This window comes from Hippocampus guttulatus, chromosome 14 (assembly GCF_054856545.1).
Source record: "Hippocampus guttulatus isolate MCC_2025c chromosome 14, RoL_Hgut_1.0, whole genome shotgun sequence".
In the NCBI taxonomy this organism is placed as follows: domain Eukaryota; kingdom Metazoa; phylum Chordata; class Actinopteri; order Syngnathiformes; family Syngnathidae; genus Hippocampus; species Hippocampus guttulatus.
In genome coordinates, this window is record NC_141274.1 from 4,289,188 (window position 1) to 4,308,560 (window position 19,373).

General features: G+C 41.3%; 2 protein-coding genes across 2 annotated transcripts; both read right to left on the reverse strand.

The window, feature by feature from the left end:
- Nucleotides 1-507: 507 nt before the first annotated feature.
- ubxn7 (UBX domain protein 7) lies at nucleotides 508-10,106 on the reverse strand. The gene is made up of 11 exons (XM_086129964.1): nucleotides 10,001-10,106; nucleotides 7,680-7,833; nucleotides 7,504-7,568; nucleotides 7,351-7,416; nucleotides 6,701-6,813; nucleotides 5,851-5,997; nucleotides 5,594-5,684; nucleotides 4,359-4,489; nucleotides 3,064-3,556; nucleotides 2,450-2,529; nucleotides 508-1,404 (listed from the first exon to the last, which is right to left on the reverse strand). The coding sequence occupies exons 1-11, from the start codon at nucleotides 10,104-10,106 to the stop codon at nucleotides 1,243-1,245; spliced, it is 1,608 nt and encodes a 535-aa protein (XP_085986090.1). The 3' UTR covers nucleotides 508-1,242.
- Nucleotides 10,107-10,398: 292 nt separating this feature from the next.
- On the reverse strand, nucleotides 10,399-19,012 carry ppp1r7 (protein phosphatase 1, regulatory (inhibitor) subunit 7). The gene is made up of 10 exons (XM_086129884.1): nucleotides 18,952-19,012; nucleotides 17,186-17,281; nucleotides 16,997-17,052; nucleotides 16,065-16,130; nucleotides 15,797-15,927; nucleotides 15,183-15,345; nucleotides 14,995-15,111; nucleotides 14,653-14,757; nucleotides 14,446-14,532; nucleotides 10,399-13,568 (listed from the first exon to the last, which is right to left on the reverse strand). The coding sequence occupies exons 1-10, from the start codon at nucleotides 18,989-18,991 to the stop codon at nucleotides 13,392-13,394; spliced, it is 1,038 nt and encodes a 345-aa protein (XP_085986010.1). The 5' UTR covers nucleotides 18,992-19,012; the 3' UTR covers nucleotides 10,399-13,391.
- Between the last annotated feature and the right edge of the window lie 361 nt (nucleotides 19,013-19,373).

Here is a 19,373-nt window from a genome sequence, read left to right on the forward strand (position 1 = left end):
TGTTATTGACGTAAGAAAGATACGAGATGAGTAGGATCCATTTTTCAGGACAGGTCTGAGTACTGGTAACTGATTGCAAGTTTACAGTTGAGCGGGGTATGATTTCAGCACATTCAGCAGACACACACGCAACATTGTGAGATGTGTTCGATATTAAAAAATGTATTTGAAATTGAAATTCGAAGACCATTTAGAGAAAACAACTTTAGCATTATTCCAAAAGATCCTAGCAGCTTTCAGCAAAATCTAAATAGAGGATTAAAAAAAATAATAATCTTGATTTCGATCGAGCACCGACACTTTTCAAAACTTTACCGATACTTTAATTCATACCTTCATCTTTCAAGGCCATTTGCTTCTTTTTACGTATTTATTTGATTTGTTAACAAATACTTCTTTGGTAACCCTGTTTCCCGTGTTCAAACTTACATTTTGCATGAATTAAAAAAAAATAAAGTGTGGAAATGTTGTCCCGGGTGAGTTAACAAGACACCAAACAAACGCTCCTTTGGTTTTTTGCAGTTACATTTTATCACGGGCATATTTTCTTGGCAGCATATAAAAAGAATGAAAAAAAAAAAAAAGAAACAAAAGAGAAACCGATGTCTAACAGCATAACCTTGGTGTGTCTCTCTCTGGCTTTGCCATCTCTGTACAGCAAAGGTCCAACCGACTAACGAGATACGCACCGGCCTTCAGTCATTCCATATCAAAAGTTGGCTTTTCACACACACAAAAAAAGGAACGTAGCGTCCATTAGTCTCTAATTGAGCCATAGAAACACCAGTAAAAAGATGAGGGATGCACTCTTCTTTAGAAATGTCACACATCTTTGAAGCATCGAGACAGCACAGTTGAGTCCGAATGAATGAATGAATGGAGAAGAGTGAGCCTCCCTTTTCATGTTTCCTGGTACGGGAAATAACAACAACTACTTGAGACCAAGCTCGGAAGTCTTCTCTGAGAGTCAATGCTGCAGCCTGATATGTGAGGATTTGATTGGAATATGAGCTTTATGATGGTCATTCTATTCCAACGGGCTTGCAATTCAGGGGGGGGGGAAGACCTGAAACCTGTTAAGAATTGAAAGACTTGTTGGCATCCGGTACTGGCCAAAGGAGCTGTGAATTTGGGGGACCACGAGAAGGAAAAGGAGAGGCCCCTAAACCACCACGAGCCTCCTCTAACCCCGGCCCCAGTCCCTCTTACGGTCCACGGCAGTTGTTCCGAGTCCTCGACGGGCTAGTTCCTCTCCTGCACAAACACAGTTTCCTGTGGACAAAGCCCCGCCTCCTGCAGCGTGATGTCATAGTCCAAGTGGGTCAGCTTCCGCCGCGGGAAGTTGGTAACGAGTTCGAAGCATTCGTTGGGGTAACCTTTGGACTGGACGTGTCTCACCAACGCCTTCAAGTCACACAGTAGACACAACACGGTGAGCATAAATACGATAGATTGAAGAAGCAGAATGCTCAGGTTGGACCGGTGCCATTTGAGAGCGCTTTGTCGTTTCCGCATTTTATTTCGTTACAGCCTACAATGTGCCCCCACTATATTGCAACCTTGCTATATCCTGGATTTTGAATACTCCTTACCAACGTTCACCTTCCTAATCTTTCGGAGATCCAAACACCTTCGTGTTAGTAACGGCTGCTGTTTCCACAGAGCAGAGGAAAATATGGACAATGTCACAAATTAAAATTTTTTGAAGCGATGCCAGTACACTTTTGCCATGATGTTTTTTTTTTTTGCTGATTGTGAAACGTCAGCTACAACGCATGGTAAAACCCATTATTGGACAAGCTTTTACAGGTCAGACTTACAAACCAAAAAAATGAAAATACCTAAATAAATAAATAAATAAAATATGCGATGGTAACGTAAACACATCTATGAAATCAAACATACATTTAGTGAGACATAAAGCGATTCCTAATTAAAATTTGCTGTTGATCAGTGAGATCTGCGCTGATATTTGGCATTTTAACGCATATCAGGCTTTTTTTTTTTTTTTTTTTTAATTTGCAGGCCCATAAGAGATTATTTTAAATTCGGGTAAAGCTCAGGGAAGGATTAATTCATCTCAAGCACTCTCCTTGACTACTAAATAATCGGCATCGGTCGATCTGTCATTTTATTTTTAATAAACTGCAAGTGTGGTACCATGTGTACAATTTTGAGGGAAAAAAATTGTTGAGTCTTGAATTTTAGAAGAATGCTGTAACATAACCAAATGTGGAAAAAGTGAAACGCCGTGAATACTCTGCAGATGCACTTTCTATGTATCCTCTTTAAATGTATACCTCTCTAAGTGATAACACAAAACAGTAATAAACAACACTTATAAGGCACTGTACTTTCCCAAAGGCTTTCCTAAGATTCATCATATCACACTGTTTGAATTCATGAGTTTTTGTTTTCATGTTCGTTCAATGAGAGCAACGATACTTACCATAAGTTTTGCTTGAGAAGACAGAGATATTTGCTCTCTTTGTCCATCTGGGTAACGAAGCATCAATCTGGCCTTGGGACCTGTGTTTACAAAAATAAAATAAGAGCACTCTTAAATGGTTGGAACGATTGTTTCCTTTTTTTTTCCTTAACAAGTCACACACATTCCCCTGATGTTTGCTTGCGTCTTTCATTGACTATGGAAAAAAAAAAAAAACCAATTGTATCATTGTTACGTATTCAATATTTTAAAGAATCGAAATGTTCGGAACAGCCGAAGAGAATAATGCTGTTTATATTACATGCCACAAAGTGGAGGAAGTCAATTTATTGTTCTGCGCACGGGGGAAATGAACCGATTTATAACATCGTGTTTGATTTTTGACAGTAAATAAATCTATTCATAACTCGGCATGTGTATACTATTCTCATAATGTCTGGTGTGCTTTAATTCATGACACACCACACATGCTCCCACATTCGGCCCGATTATCGGTATGTGTGGACCTCAATTTGGAAATGTAATGATGTCATGCTAAATGAAAAAAAAAGGCAAAAATCGGACAATTAATTTGAATCGGTTGGGGCCTATTTTTATGTTTCAAGGTCCTGTACCATTGTCTTCAGGACAGTCGTCTTCACAGGTCTTGGACGGCCCCGCGTTGTCAGCTACCGCCGCACACAAGTTCCCCCGGGGGTCAGCGTCCATGTGGGTCTGATGAGGCCCGGCGAGCGAGGGTTCCAGGTGGTTCTTTTTGCTATCTTCCTTTTTGTGACCATGGTTGTTTTCTTTAAATGGAGATTTCCGGTGACAGGAAGACATACTATCGAGATGAAGACGATGCTGGGCAGACGAGGCCGTGGGGACTGTGGGGGGATGTTTGCTGTTGGAGCTTTTCTCTTTCTGGGGTTCCGCCATTTCGCCGTCGGAACCGTCGACCGAGATGGGTCCCTCGCTGTCGGAGAAGGGCTCGGCGTCTGAGTCGTCCTCTGACCTGGGTGAGTCGGGGGCGTCGGGGACATTGGAGGACTCGTAGTGAGTTTCCTGTAGGGAGGCCCGGATGGCGGCCTCCAGCTGGCTGTCTTCACTGGCATCGATCAGACTCTCCTAGAACAGAAAACAAGCGCGCAGCTGTTGAAAACAAATCGGGGAAGAACAATAGCAAGCCGGGCGGGGGGGGGCAAACTGTGCGATTTTGACCAAACTTAACACTTGCAAAATTATTTAAGGAGAGTTTGTACGCAATTTGGAACACACCATCATCTACCACGACGGCAGTAGTAAATCCAATAATTAGGATAATCGAAGGTCCAACATTAAGCCTCGCATTTTAGGAGTTTTAGTCTTATTCAAACCATTCCTTATTTTAGCTGACATGCAAAAATATATATATAGTGTATATATGGTACCGAGTCTGGTAAAAAGATCAATGATGATGAATCAATTTAAGTGAATAAAACTCAAAATAACAAGTAGGCTTTAAAAAGCAAGAATGTGTTGAGCCAATCGTATTTACTGAAGAAATCTGTTTTGTTAAACTGTTAAGTAGAACCCTGATCTGTTTTCTTACAGCATTCCGTTTCTATAATAAAGCAGGGGGCAAGTCTTAATTACAGAAAATGTTGGTTTGAAAAACACTTGTAGGCCATGAATATTAAACAATCACATGAAAACCAGAAAGTACAGCGGAAAATGGGCTTGATCCTCATGATGTTGAGAAAACTAGTTCATTGCGAGCCCTTCATCCACTAAAAATGTTCTACGTCAATACCGTCCTAAACCGAGGACCCAAGCCCAAAACATGTACAGTATATCTCACACCACAAAGCTAACAAAACAAACAAAGGAACACATTGTGAGTGTCCCGATTATGAAAGGGCGACACATAGGTGAGAAATGAGTGACCCACAGAGCGAGCCCGTTTAGCGGCTGGTGCGGCGCAGGACGGGCCGTCCAGCTGCCCGTGCTCTGCCAGGAAGCCGCTGGCCTGCTCCAGAAAGGACGCCACATCCAGCTGGTTCCACTCCACCATTTTTTGACCTGGGGTGGTATACAGAACATCCAGTGTGGTTTGAAACAACACTGAATCCTGGCAGGTGTTTCATTCATTATGTTCACTATAAAAGACGGACGGTAGGGCTGGAATCAGCTTTCAACAAAATATAAAGAAGAGTTATGAAAAAATTATGGTTGAGGAATGTTGAACTTTGTGTGCCTGCGTGTGCGTACGTGTTTGTGTGTGTGCCAAGGATGACGATAGGACTTCAACATCTTTCTTTGATTTGAAAAAGCTCTGTTGTCGAGTTAACTGCTGGTACTTATCCATGGTGTCAACACCAGACTGCTTCCGCACCTCACCCAGTGATGTAGGACTGCCACACCACACCCCACACTTACTCACACTTTGTGCAACCAAGGATTGATCAAAGCCACTCTTGCCATTTAGTGGTGTTTTATCATACTGAACTCATTTCCACAGCCTCGATCAAGACTGCGAAAGTGCGTGAAGATCTTTATTAATATTTTTTGAATAAACGCCTACAACTTATTCATACATTTTGGCACTATTTTTTTCTTTATTATTATTATTTATTCTGTTTGTTTTTTACAAATGTATTTTTACACTTTGAAATGAAATGAGTTAATTATTACGCATTTGTTGTTGTCAGTTAATTCGATCCCATATTCGTATGCGTTTTCCCACCTCATTATTTATTCATTTCCATGAACTGTTAAACATTGATTTTGCACCGTAAGTTTGTCATGTGTGATGACTACGGATGGTGACCGTCACTTCCTCAGTTTGTGGTTCAGTCTGCCGCCTAGTGGCAGCTGTGTGGAACACTCATGGTAAGTGAAAGCTTTTGCCCACCAACTCAAACTTATTATTTGCCGTCCTAAAAGCGGAAAGTGACGATTGCCACAATTTTCTATCATCTTGCTAGATTATACCTTGCATCTACTTATGCAGAAATAAAGGAAATGTTTTTCCTTTGTAGATCATGTGAAAATAAGTGCTTCCTCTTTAGAAAAACAACATTTCCTTGGTCAAAGCATGCATGTTAAACAATGCTCAACAAATGAACATTGTAATCGATTAAGCGCCCAGCCTTACAAGCCGCTTCTGCTCACAAGAACACTTACCAGTGCGAGGATCCAAGATGGAAATATATGGAAACTTGTTGAGTTTATAGAACTGCATGTATCTTTGTCCCTCTTCACTGTCGTGATATACCTGCAACATTGAGACAAACACTGTTTTTCCACTCCACTTTAGGAACTTGACTGGAAGTAGCCAACTGTGATGACAAACTTTTTTTTTGTTTTGACAGCCTCACAATTGCATTTCTCTTAGCGTCGCTGAGCTCACAGCAGGGCCCGATGCGAGTAAAGCTGCGTACCTGCCAGAATATAAAGTGTTCTCGAATGATGGTCTTCACTGTGTCGTTACTCCACACGTCTCTGTTCAGGCACTGGCAAGCAAAATCTTGGACGTTCTGAATGTTGATCATCAACCACTTGTTCTCCAACTGGCCGCAGTCCTTTGCCTATTCGAGGCCGTAAAGACATAACAGAAACACAGATTTTAACAACTGGTTGTTGAACAACCCCCCCTCCCCGCATTAGCTGAATGCTAACACATAATGGGAAACATCATCGAACGGCTAACAAAATTACCATTTATATCACTTGGGAGTTATAAACCTTGATAAAACTTAGATTTGAACACAAATAGTAGTCACGTTTGCAGACAGCGCATACGACTACTCACACACATACCGTATATTCTTAATTCTCTGCACGAAACAACGAATATTCTAATATTAATGTCTTCTTTGTTTCATCATCGATTTAAAGTGTATTACAGTGGACCATTGCATACTTGCGGATTGGCACCCACGGTTTCATCTATTTGTGGATTTTTTCTCTCAATATTTTCAAAGAAAATGCTTTATTTTGGTCGAGAATGGATGGATGGATAGCACATCCAGAAAAAAAGTAGCCCCTGATACCAGTTTCACCAAGTAACACTAAATTGGCTGGACATAATAGGACACATGAAAAAGTTCCAAGAAGCCATGACCAAAATTTCATGGGAAGTTGTCCAAATTGTGAGTTGGACAACCTCAAGCGGCCTTTAAGTCTCCCACCGTTGCATTTGCAGCACACCTGTTTACCTCTGACTGAAGGTCAGTAAACAGAATGGAGGCATGTGGGGCGTAGATGTCGGGTTTGTAAGCGACTCCTCACCGTCTCAAAACTGCCTTTGTGCATCAGCTCAATGGGAGGACGGAAAAGGTCTGCCAGGGTGCTCAGTTTCTTGTCCACTGTCCCACCGTTCCGCAGCTCCTGTTCCTGGCGGACTGGAAGGAGACGGACAGCGAGTGAGGGAAATACACCATCGATGGAGAATGAAAGGGTCGAATGTGACAAGGGTATACACAGATTCCAATGTAAGTAACCATTATGAAACTAACTATTCTACCAGATAACATTGTTTTTGCATTATTTAAAGCAAAATGTGCATGTGACAACGTATTGTACGAGTATTTTAGTTTTTTTAAATTCCATTCCATTCCGAATTTCCACAATATATTTGTTGCTTTGAGTGTGCATGGCTAAAAAAAGGTGGGGGCCTGGGCTTGTGAGTGACATGGGAGCCAGCAAATGAGTGTGTAGTGTTGGCTGTTTTGAGCTTAGGTTAGCAGGTGGCTTTTAACTGGCTAAGCACTAGCCAGTGTGTCACTTGTGGCAGCTTGTGTCTTGATGTGCTTATTATGTGTTTATTTTCTTACCACTTATTCAATAAAATGATTGAAAGCGCACCGGTGGCGTTTTCTATTCTTGATCGAATTATTGAAGTTATTCTATGAATCCTTTCAGCCCCCAAGATGACTCACTCGTTTCGGTTTGGAAGTCTCTAAAGCCATCGAATATGGATCGGGCCGGTCTCCTTCGCTTTGGCACTGAAGGTTTACAAGACACAACAAAATTTACAGGGCTCCAAAGAGTGCTTGCAAGAAAGACGTGATTAAAAATAAAAAATCAAGTACCTCCAAAAAGTGGCTCCGGCTCCACAAGTATGTCCTGCTTCTGGGGAATTGGCGCTCGTACTTCGCTGTGACCACACAAACCCACCCCCCCAAAAAAAAAAAAAAAACACTGAGTATCTGATCACAGAGAGCGTCACTCAGAGGAAGAAATAAATAGCCAGAGGTTGAGCACTGACTCTGAAGGCGGAACTCTGCTGCTGGACGCTGCCGAACTGGAACTCGTGCTGGGTTCCTCAGCCACCACGCCTCCATCCAGAAACATGGTCACTGCCATTTCCAAGTTGTTGTTGCACGCTTCCAACATATGCTTCCCTACACTCTCTGTAGCCCCTAGTGGAGTATTAAAAGGGACATAATATGCATTTTTTTTAAAACAATGACAACATTTAAATCTGCATTGCAGGTGTCTTTGTAACACGTCTATTACTTCCTTTTGTTCAAATAACCAAAAGACTGTGAATTATAGATGTTTTGAGAGCTTTTTTTTTTTTTTGCCATGGTGGAATCAGCTTGCTTCAGGGGCGGATCTGTCGAATGGAATGAGCCAAGCCTTGGGCCAGACAACCAGCTCTTACACAACATCACCACTGGATAATTTAACTATAGAATGAGAAGGATTCAACTGTGCATCATGAGTTTATGCTTATTTGTGCAGCTCATTCTGGTGTTGTGCCTTGGCCAGCAGGTAGCAGAATAATACATACATACACACAGACAGACATACATATAGCTGTACATAAATGAAGAAGAGTCATAAAGGTTCAGTAAGCTGTTGCAACAACAGCCAACTTAGATTTCCTCACGATAAATTTTCGTTACGTCTCTCACAAAAAATAAAAAAGGAAAATCATTTAAAAAATAGTAACTCAGGTCACTCAGATATTGAGTAATGCTGGTATCAAAGGACTGTTTTTTTAACCAGATTTCAAATTGGTCTTTATAGGGCCAGGGCACTGGCCCTCGATTATGTCATAATTTTTTCATCCTGTAATTGGGTGTCCATCGTAAGTCAAGTTCGACTTCCAAAACACATTGTGATGAAAACGACACATAGATACATTAAACAAGAAGCATCTCTGGCGAGAATAGTGTATTTTATTAAAACGTTTTTATGTCTTTTTCATGTTATGAGATAAAAATAGAGAATTGATCCAGAAAACGTACGTGGTCCAGGTGTCTGTTGATATATTTTGATATTGAATAGTATTCATGGTGGATGAAATCAGACAAACCCTAACCATACCTAAAGTACTACCGATTTTTATTGGTGCTGCCACACCAGAAAAAAAAAGCCCAGTGTCTTGTTATAACATGATAAATGTCACCATATAGTGTGGTAAGTTTGACCTCTGCATTAGAAAAAACAATTTATTCCTTCCTAAGACATGTATTGTGTTTAAAGTCAGTTGTTTAAATGTCTGGCCAGACAGCAGCATTGTAATCATAAATTGAAGAGAACCACCTGTCCTTTGAGCTCAAAACTAACCATCATCTGTTCACGCTTGTGGGTAGTGGTGTGCATTTTAACTTAAAATAAGCGCACTGATCTCAAATCCCCCAGCGCCCATGCCCACACAGGCCAGCAACTTAAACTGGAAGGAATTGCAACGTTTGGCCGAATGCGACCGTGAAAATTGAGTGTATAACATTTTGATTTGATAACATTACTTTTTACGGTGAAACTTGACATGTATCCGCTTAAAATGTGAAATTCATCAAGTTATAACGTGATCCCTAACTTGTTTTCCTAGTATGGCAGTAGTACGTAGTAAGTTACCAAGCATTTACACGAAACAAAAGTTATTTTACTGTTCTCGCTGCGTAGTTTGTTTCTGTTTTGTTTAAGTCTTAGCATTTCCTGCACGGGAGCGCTTTCGAGCTTCCGTCCCTTACTGCGCATGCGCCTTCCAGTCTTCCAACATGGTGGAGCGGTAGCCTATTAAACAAACTAATAAACTTTACATTCTCTCTACTTTTTGATCGCCTGCACACGAGCAACGGTTTGTGGGGCGTGCGGGTCTCTAATGTGCAGGTTAAAAACTACACCAAGACGCATGGTGTTTTAACGCCAGTCACGTTTTTTAAAGAGATGACAAGTAGTAGCAAAAGGCGGTGATGATGAAGGAAGGCAAACCTCCATTCTGCAATTACGCACGACAGGCAGTGTCTAAAAGTAGTATAAAAAACAGCTACGGGCTCACAATATGTAACTTGTAGTGATCGCCACTAACCACTACAGAGGAGAGGTTAAGTTGATGTTGTAGCGCTTTACATTTCGCACCCATTCACGAGTGGAGAGTCTTTTAGTGGAGTTGGCCAGTTAACACGGGCTGTGCTTTTTTCCCCCCACTGACAGCGGAGGGGCACCAGCCACATTGAACGTCCCTGCTTACAAGTGCGCACGCATTTCCTGGTCGGTCCCGACACGGGGAGCCGTTCCTGCACGTTCCCACACGTTATCTCTCGAATTAGGCTGGAAACCAACTGTGGTTTTTACCTGTTATTGCTGTGAATTGCTGTATTAACCCGTTCAACCCCGGAGCCGAGGTGTCTCCGAGCGCCGCCATCTTACCGCCACAAACAACAACATAAATGACGCGCATGCGCAGCGACACTTTCCCCCCTCGGCCTGGCACGAGTGGCGGCAACGTCACCTACGTAAACGTTGCATTGTGGGGGTTGTAGTCTTTTACACTAAAACGTAACCACAACAGTTTCAGAGTAAAAAGTCGATAATTCTTTTGAAACTACAGGGAGTTCAAGTAGAAGTTGTCAGAAAAATGAAAAGTCCTCTAAAGTATAGATCCTTGAAAAATCTACTTAAGTACAATAATGAATTATCTGTGCTTTCTACCGCTGTCAAAAATCACAAATGAACAGCAAAACTTTAATAAGTAGTAGTACTATACATTTATTGTTGTTTGCATAATACATTCCATTTCAAGTCCAAAAACCCTGTGATGTAGATTATTTAAACAACAAATAGTATATCGGTTTACTGTTTCAGTGACAATTTAAGATCACTTGATTCGAACCACTTCAGGCCACGGCAAAACAGACTCTTTCACGCCATTATTTGTCATTGTATTTCCTTAAAACCAAGTGTAAAATAATATCTACAAGGTGTATAACTTCTTAACTCCATTAAAAAACAAAATCAACTTATTATTTCTTTGAATGTATACATGGATCAAATCAAGTGTTCTCACTTTTACAAGAGATCACCACACAAGCAGCCCCTCAGCTTTTTTTTTAGTTGAGTGCAACTGTCAATAAATAATACAGAATGTGTCACTGCAGCATCTATAAATTGTCATCCCTCTCATAGGTCGAGGTAAACCAGTAAAAACCTTTGTGAAGCACTCCAAACAAATCTGACAATGGAACAAGCAAAAGAAACAAAGCTGTGATCAGTATTACACACACACTAAAACAAAAATAAAAAAAGATTATTTACCATCCTAGACAGATGTTACATTCTTGTAAGCTTTATTTGACGACTGAGGTGTCACTCAGTCGTAAGATGGACGAGACAAGACTGGGGGACATTCGGCGCGTTTTGCTATAAATTATTTTAAAAACATACACATGAAATTTGCAATTAAGTTTCAAAAGATGCATCTTCCGATTTAATGGTTTAATGCCTACTTTGGGAGTGTTTTCAATAAGCTCAAATACGGGATATACAAGGAGGGCAAAAAGTAGGAATACTCTTATTAAATCAAAATGTTTTGTTTTTTTTGACATTTTTTAAAAGGTACCACAAATGTCAAATAAATTGAGCCAAGAAAAAAAAGAACGTAAATTCTAAAGTATTATTGGACAGGTACCAAAGAGAGGAAGGCAGCAAAGTAGGAATGATGGGAGTGACCAAGTGAGGAAGCATATCTGAGACTATAGGAAGGGAACGAGGGCAGAAAAGCATGTGAAGGAAGGTAATAATGATGCATGAATGAAAAAACAGGCATGATGGAAGGAAGGTTTAGGGAAGGATGGAGGTGAGGAAGAAAATGATGCCTTTGTTTGAGGGGAAGAAAGGTCAGACTGAGGTCAGAAAGCACTGATGTCAGGAAAAAAAAGGCAGAAAAGCTGGTTTAAGCGACAGGAGGAAGATAGGATATAAAAATAAAGAGCAACTCTGAAGGATGGCGGTCGGAAAAGATGTCACAGAAATAAAACTGTTTATTTTCATTTATTTTCAAAGTGCATACCTACTTTTGGCCCAGCTTGTAGTGCAGTGCTACCTTGACTTATAACTTTTGCAATTTTTTTTCACTTTTACTCTCATGTCAAATCAGCATTCCTCATTGAAATGAATAGTCATGAATTCAGCAGCCACCAAGCACGATTTTTTATATAACATTTTAATAAGAGTTGAATGTGTGCCTTTGATGGGCATAGCCTATTGAATGACATCACAAGCTTGAGTCAGTTAGCCTGTGGATGAACATCTGGGTTGCGGCCAACAGCAGCTCCTTTGACTTTGGCTCTCCTTGCCCACATGCCACAGAATTACTTATTTGCTTTTTTGTTTGTTTGTTTGTTTCCCTTCACTCCAGTGGCAGCATATTTGAAGCTCACTCGTAACCAAAAAGAAAAACAAACGAAAACCAAAAAATGAAGCATAACAAAGAATAGACACTTAGGGATATGGGCCAATGTTACCCAAGTGTTTCCAAAGAGGTCCAAAGGGAGCCATGATGGCAAAGACTTGTTTTAGAAAATATTTCGGTTCATCTGGAAACCCACTTTCATTCCAAAGATGACATTGGTCAGGTGGCATTTTGTTTTATTTACCGCAACCAACTGAAAATGTTTAATATTTAAGACAACATTATTGTAGACACTATTATAGGGACAAATGCATGCTTAACACATTGAGATGAAATGATAATCTTACTATCTACTATCTAATAAGATAGTCTAGTACTTGACGTCCTTGGTCGGGAAGGGGCTAAGATCTGGATAATAACGGCCTGATTGTCTTTGTGTATATCAGGCCAAAGTGATAACGGTCAAGGTAGGTCAAGTGGCTTGTAGGTCAAGGCTTGAGGAGCCGACGATGAGAAGAAAGGAGCATCAGCGCAGGGCGCCGATGCGGATGTGGAACTGGGAGTTCCACGGCTTGGAGTTGAAGTGGATGACGTGGGACAGGAGATGTGAGTCAATCTCTTTTCATCAATGGACGCTACAGCTTCGTGTTGGCTTTCGAAACTTAGCTTGTAGCAGACGTGTGCACATTTTCAGCATGATGTCTCTGATCCACTGGTGAAAGGACACTTTGATCCTCTCCTCTTTCATCTATAACTGCTTCAAGCAACAAAGTGTATGCAGGAAAAGTGATTAGGATTGCATGACTGTCTGTGTCTTATGTGTTTTCTTGTGTTATTTTGACTTCGAGATGGCGCCGCCAGAGTGGCTGCCTTTCCAGCAGCTCCTATTTATTTTGTTCTTGTACTTCTTCCTCTCATAATTTTGCTGCTGTGAAGTGGGAATTTCGTCATTGTGAGACTATTAGTTTTCTTCTCTTATCTTAAGTCAAGGTAGCACTGTTTTTGTGAGTGTTCCCTCTTCCCTTTTAGATCTTTCGAAATGTGACAAATATGTTGCTGTGCACGATCAACAATAGGAAAGTGATGGATTTGAAATTACTTCAGTTAATTTCCAGCGGCATAAATAAATACGTTTCCAACTCACGGATGGAATTGCAGATAAGTGCAGACGTGGGTGACTTTCACGTTGCACTCTATATTATGTATATGGAAAAAGGAGGATTCGGTGAGTGACGGCTAGAGGTGTGGCAGGTGGGAGGTGTGTGTGTGTGTGGTGGGGGGGGGGGGGGTTGCAACACTGAAGTGGACGGCATTACAGTATACCGTACTGCATGTTTAAAAGCGGATGAAGGTGGCGTCGATCTGGCGCACACTAGGCAGAGCCAGCATGATCTTTCGCCGATACTGTGGGTCCTTCTGCAGGGGGTTTCTCTCCAGGTAGACAGTCTCCAGGGATTTGGCATTCTTCAGCTCGTCCAGATCCGACCAGTTGTCGATCTGGTTGTCGTTCATCTGTGGGGAGTCACAGCGCTCGTTTAGGACATATTTTTTGGTGCTCTTTGTTTATTAAGGTGGGAGCCCCATCAGAGCTGACTTGGGGTGAGACGTGGAAAACGTTCTGTACTGGTCACCACCCAATCGCAAGTCACATCCAGACTAAAGAGCAACAAGGTAATAACAGTTGGTATTTTTCTATTGTAGTCTTTATTTCATTTTGACATTGTAAATTCAGGTAGTTTTAATTAGCTTCTAGAGTGGGTCTGGACATTTAAAAAATATATATATTTATTGCTATACAATATGCAAATGTATAGGTCACCAACTGTGAATATGCAGGGTCGACTGTAGTTTTAAATTGTACTATCACCACAAGATGGCAGACATGTTGCACTGACACTGGGTTTTGGACTGACTTATACTACAAAGTCAGTAAGGCTTAATAATTGTTTGCGGATTTGGAATGATATCCAGCACAAACATAGTACCTCGGTCATATAAAAATTCTGAGTTGATTTGTGTGTGTGTGTGTGTGTGTGCGTGTGTGTGTGTGTGAGGAGGAGGGGGGGGGGGGGGGCGCAATGGACAAAATAAGTTCTTGCACTTAATGCACACTCTAAATTGTCGTTCGGCGTGACTGTGAGTGTGAATGGTTGTTCCTCTATGTGTGCCCTGGCAACCAGTTGGCTGGCAACCAGTTGAGGGTGTCCCACGCCCACTGCCTGAGGACAGCTGGGATAGGTTCCAGCACGCCCGCGACACTCATGAGGATAAAGCAGACTGGAAAATAATGGATGCATGGATATCTCACAGCACAAGCCATGGTCAGCAAAGAGAAATAAATGGCCGGAGGACATTTTAAAACCAAAAACAGGAAATACTTGAGTCATACCCAGAACTCCTGTAGCTCTGTTAGATGGCTGATGTTCTCGATCTTCTTCACTCTGTTGGCTGCGATGTCCAGAGTCGTCAGCTTTTTCTGATGGGAGAGAGAGCCATGCTGGGCTGATACAGAAAACATCATGCAGCTGCTGCTGTTGCTGTTGTGAATTCTCACAGCCAGCACAGCGCACAATGGACAGGTTTTTGCTTGACTCACATTGTTTTCCAAGCCCTCAATGACCTCAATGCCATTGTGGCTCAGGTAGAGCTCTCGCAGGCTGACCAGGTTCTGTAAACCCTCCATTTTAGTAATCCGATTACTCTGAAAGTAAAGGCAAAGAAGTTGGAAGGAATGAGTTACTTGAATACAACTTTTGGCTGCTCTATCCATCTCTGGGTTAGCTGAAATATTGAATTCAACTAAATTTAAAAATATACACATAACTGTTTCCCGTGGGATTTCAGATTAATTGCCATGAGCATTGGAAAGATTTCTCCCTGTAAATGGTCTCTGGGCCCAAAATGTGTGAACCCTTGCCTTCATGTCAGTGCTGGGTACCTGAATGCTTAACACAGTCAGGCTGTGTAAACTGTCCATATTCTGCAGCTTGGTGATTTTATTGGTGCCGAGGAATAAGCTTTGCAAAGACGTGAGGGTATCCAGGTTCTCTATGACCTGGGGACACAAAGAAAGGATCATGACTAATGACTTGATTAACACATTTGCAAGCGTGACGACAAACATACGCGAATGCGATTGGAGCCCAGCTCTAGCATTTCCAGACAGGGGAGGTGACCCAGGTTGGCGATGTTGCCGATTTTGTTGTGAAGCAAAAAAAGTTTCTTCAGCCGAGTCAGCTGCTCCAAACCTTCTACCTTCCTCAGAACGTTGAAGGACACGTCGAGCTGCCTGTGGTTGATCCAAAAAAATAATAATGATTAATCGTTTTTCACAGGGATCACCATGAGTTCTGTTATATGGTCTATCTAGGTATGTCACAAAAATGTATGTGTTTCATTGTTCATTTTTTAAACTATTGGATCATTGATGCTAGTTCTGTTAGCCTGCCTATGGCATTTTGAATTGTGTTTTAGCTTTAGGCAAGCAGACTATGACGAAGCACTTTCTTTATATTCGACAAGGCTATGGGCTGACCAATCCTTTCCTTGTTTCCACACAATTACTTGGCCGCTAGGTGTTGCCAAAGTAATATTTTGATATCATACATGGCTTTGACCTAAGCACAAAAACAATGAATAGGTGAGAATCAGTCCCCCACCCCAGACAGAAAATCCTCTTTTAAAACGCAAATTTGCAAATATTCAGGGGTTCACTGTATATAATTAAAATTTATACTTACTCCAACTGCATGAGCTTGTTCAGGTTCTCCAACTTGCGGATTTGATTGTCATACAAATCGAGTTCCCGCAGTGAGCTCAAACTGTCGAGATTTTCAATTTTCTTGATCAGATTCTGTCGTAAGGAAAGGGTCTATATGGACAAAGAGCGGAAAGGATTGACAACACTGCAGAGTTGAGAGTATTTCTTTCATTTTGAAGAGGAAAAAAAAAGAAAATTCAGTGATACAAATTTTTTGACAAAAATTGCTAAATGTATCATAGACTTACTTTTGCTTTCTGTAGCACTCCCAGTCCTTCAATTTTTCCAATACGGCAGTGAACTAGGTCAACATCCTGTGTAAATAAATGAACAAACAAACAGTCAGGTCATTTCATACAGAGGTGGAAGTGGCCTTCACAAAAGGCCAACTAGTTTAGTTTCACTAAAATTTTAATCATCATCAGAATGATTACTAGACATTTGTATTTACATCAAATTTTACAGAGGTTACCATATTTTTAAATGTTCAGATATAACCCAAAACATTGCAGAGATAAAGGTCTGACGATTGGAATCTTTTTACATTTTCATTCTTAGGGTGGAAATGATTCTAAATATGAAAAAAGGGGAGTGAGGTTGACCACCAATCCCAGAATGACAGCTTGTGTTAAATTTGAATGCCCCAACATTTTTTTATTTTTTTAACAAATGACTCAGCATGACTCAGACTTGATCTTAGTTTTACTGTTTTTGTGCTTTCTACTCTCTTCATTATTCATTCACTGTTTTATTGTTTATTGTTGTATATGTAATATTTGCTCCATGTACAGCACTTTGTATACAGCTGTGGTTGTTTTAAAGTGCTCTATAAACACAGTTGAGAAATGATTCAGTGATCAGTTATGAGAAATTCGGATTATTGTTTCATCATATTGCTGCCATGGAGTGATATTTTTGCATCTCCAAAACGTAAATATATAGCATATTTTTTGTCAACATTGCATTGTTGAAAAGATCAAGCTAATTCCAACACTTGGAATTGGTTAATAATTTGTAAAAATAACACACCCAAAATGACATTTAAAAAAAAAAAAATCAAGAGCATTGGTGAGTCCCAACAAACCAATAGTAATGATTTATGAAAACAAAGTGAATATGGGCAAATAATGTCAGAGGAAATGTTTGCCTCCCAGAGATATGTTAAACAGCTTCCCCTCACCTCCTCCTCCGGGTCCAAGGTGATGGTGTCCATGTCAACGGGTGACTCTTCTTTACCTAGGTGGAGTGAAATCATAACAGAAGTGAGAGAAGACCTTTGCTTTAACATCCAATCATTCCTGCATTACAGGACCAGAAACATCACTTGTGATTGCTATTCCGATTGAGTAAACGGGTTGGGATGACATACTCGTGGCGGGAGGCTGATTTGGATCCATGTCGCCATTGATGCTCTTCCTCCTGGTCTCGTCGTCGCCCGACTCCTCGGACTCGCCCCTCCGATCCACTACAAGTCAGGCACACAAAATACAGCACAATGCAAATTTATTTACAGCACACATAACAACAGGGTTGGCTAACACGGTGGACAATTAATTTTACATTTCTTGAAAGAAACAAGATCTCATTAGAGTGAACCAGGTGTTCCCTTTTTAATTCCCTTTTAAATTCTGGTCAATTTTTACATCAAGATTGGTAACAACAGGCCTTGTGCAAGAGGGTTAAGAAGTTGTGAGGTGTTAGGTACATAAATTCCACACAATAGTCATCTTTTTTTACTCGGTGGAAATTAGATGTCATGCTTTTTAATCACAGCACATGGAGAGCAGAAAGACAATAAACTGGGCCAAAGAATGTAACCCTGCGGCACTCCATTAAAAGGGTTAGAAATGTGGTTTCAAGGAAGTGTTTCTAGCCCAGGTCAAAATTCGGATTTAGGATTTGAAATCATGGCTTCAAACCAGGGAGAGGGTTTTAAATAACAGGCATAGGGTTTTAAACCGATGGGTTAAGATTTCAAAATAGGCTTTCAAGGTCAAGCCCTTCCATCCTTTCCATCTTCATCCTTGTTTTTTTTACAATCCAACCATCCCACCTTCTTTTCCTCATGAAAGGAAGAATCCTTTCTTCCTCACATCTTTGTATTCTTCCATCCCACTCCTTCCTTCTCATTTTCCATCCTTCCTTTCATACACCTTGAATCCCTCCATCCAACTCCTTCCTTCTCATCTTCCATTCCCTTCATACATCCTTGAATCCCTCTTTTCTTCTGCCGTCCTCCTTTCCATACATCCTCTCTTCCCCTATTATTTCCTCTTTCGTTCCATAACATCCTTGAATTCTTGTTTCCTTCCATCCATATTATTCTCGAATCATTCATTCTTTCTGCATTCTTTTCATATCAAACGGAGGTCCATTCTAACCATTCTTGTTGCAGCGTTCATTTCTTCATCATTCCCTTCATCCATTCTTCCTACCATCCACATATCCTTGCATAATTCCTTCCTATCCTCCATCCACACAAGCCTTATTTCCGTCTACATTCTTTCAAACCATCCCCTTGCTCTCTCCCATCCTTCCTTCATTCCGCGGCATGCTAGTTATCTTCAACCACCCTTCCCTTCAAACCGCCCTAGTTGTTGTCCATCCTTCCTCCTCTGTTAACTTTTGTCGCAGTCTGTATTATACACACTGTAAACTGACCGACAGCAGTGACATTATATTAAAGAAGCGCCAGTCTGCTTATTTAACGTTACAAATGATTTACAACAACAATTTGTACCGATTCGTTAGTGTGGGTGGGCTCCCATCATTCCGTAGCATTCTGTTTTTCGGTCTGCCGTTCACGTCGTTTAATTGCCATACATACTGAGCGGTGTGAAACAGTTTGTAGAAGAACGTCAGCCACACCATTACCTCCCGAGTACGCGTCGACTTGTCACGCCAGTATCGGACATGGATTTTCGGGGACAACGTGGTCCGGGTTCGGCGTAAACCCACAACGTCAGCCAAACGAGCCTTGTTGTTAGCACGCTAGCTAGCAAACGTGGGCTGTACATCTGTTATACACACGTAAACGACACTTCGAATACATTCGTGGAGTTAAGAGTCGCTCGTCGTCATCAATGTGGCTGCTAGCGGAGACGAAACGAGTGCGTTCCGAGATTATTTACTCACCTTCCATGTCTTGCGGCTCAACAACAGACAGAGACGCCATGTTTCCTGTAAACACTCCTGGCAACGTCTCAGCCAATCAGAGGCAAGGGACGTACGTACGACAGCGCGCCGCAAGGTTGCGCCAGTTACACGCAAAGAATTGAACAGTGAATACCCGCATACCCGGTGTCCGCGGATTCGCAAATTCCCCGTTTATTTTTCATTTAATATATTTCGAGTCACCATCACTTCCTCACGGTATTTGTAGAAAGCCATATTGAATGTTCATCGGCATTTCTTTTTGGACCCCCCGCCCCCGCCCCAATGCATTTAAATGCGTGTCAATTACACAAAGATTTTCTGGGGCAGTTGAAAACGATTAAACCCCTATCCCAATGAGGGGTTAACATTTGCAACTGTTAGCGAAGGTAGAAAATGTACGT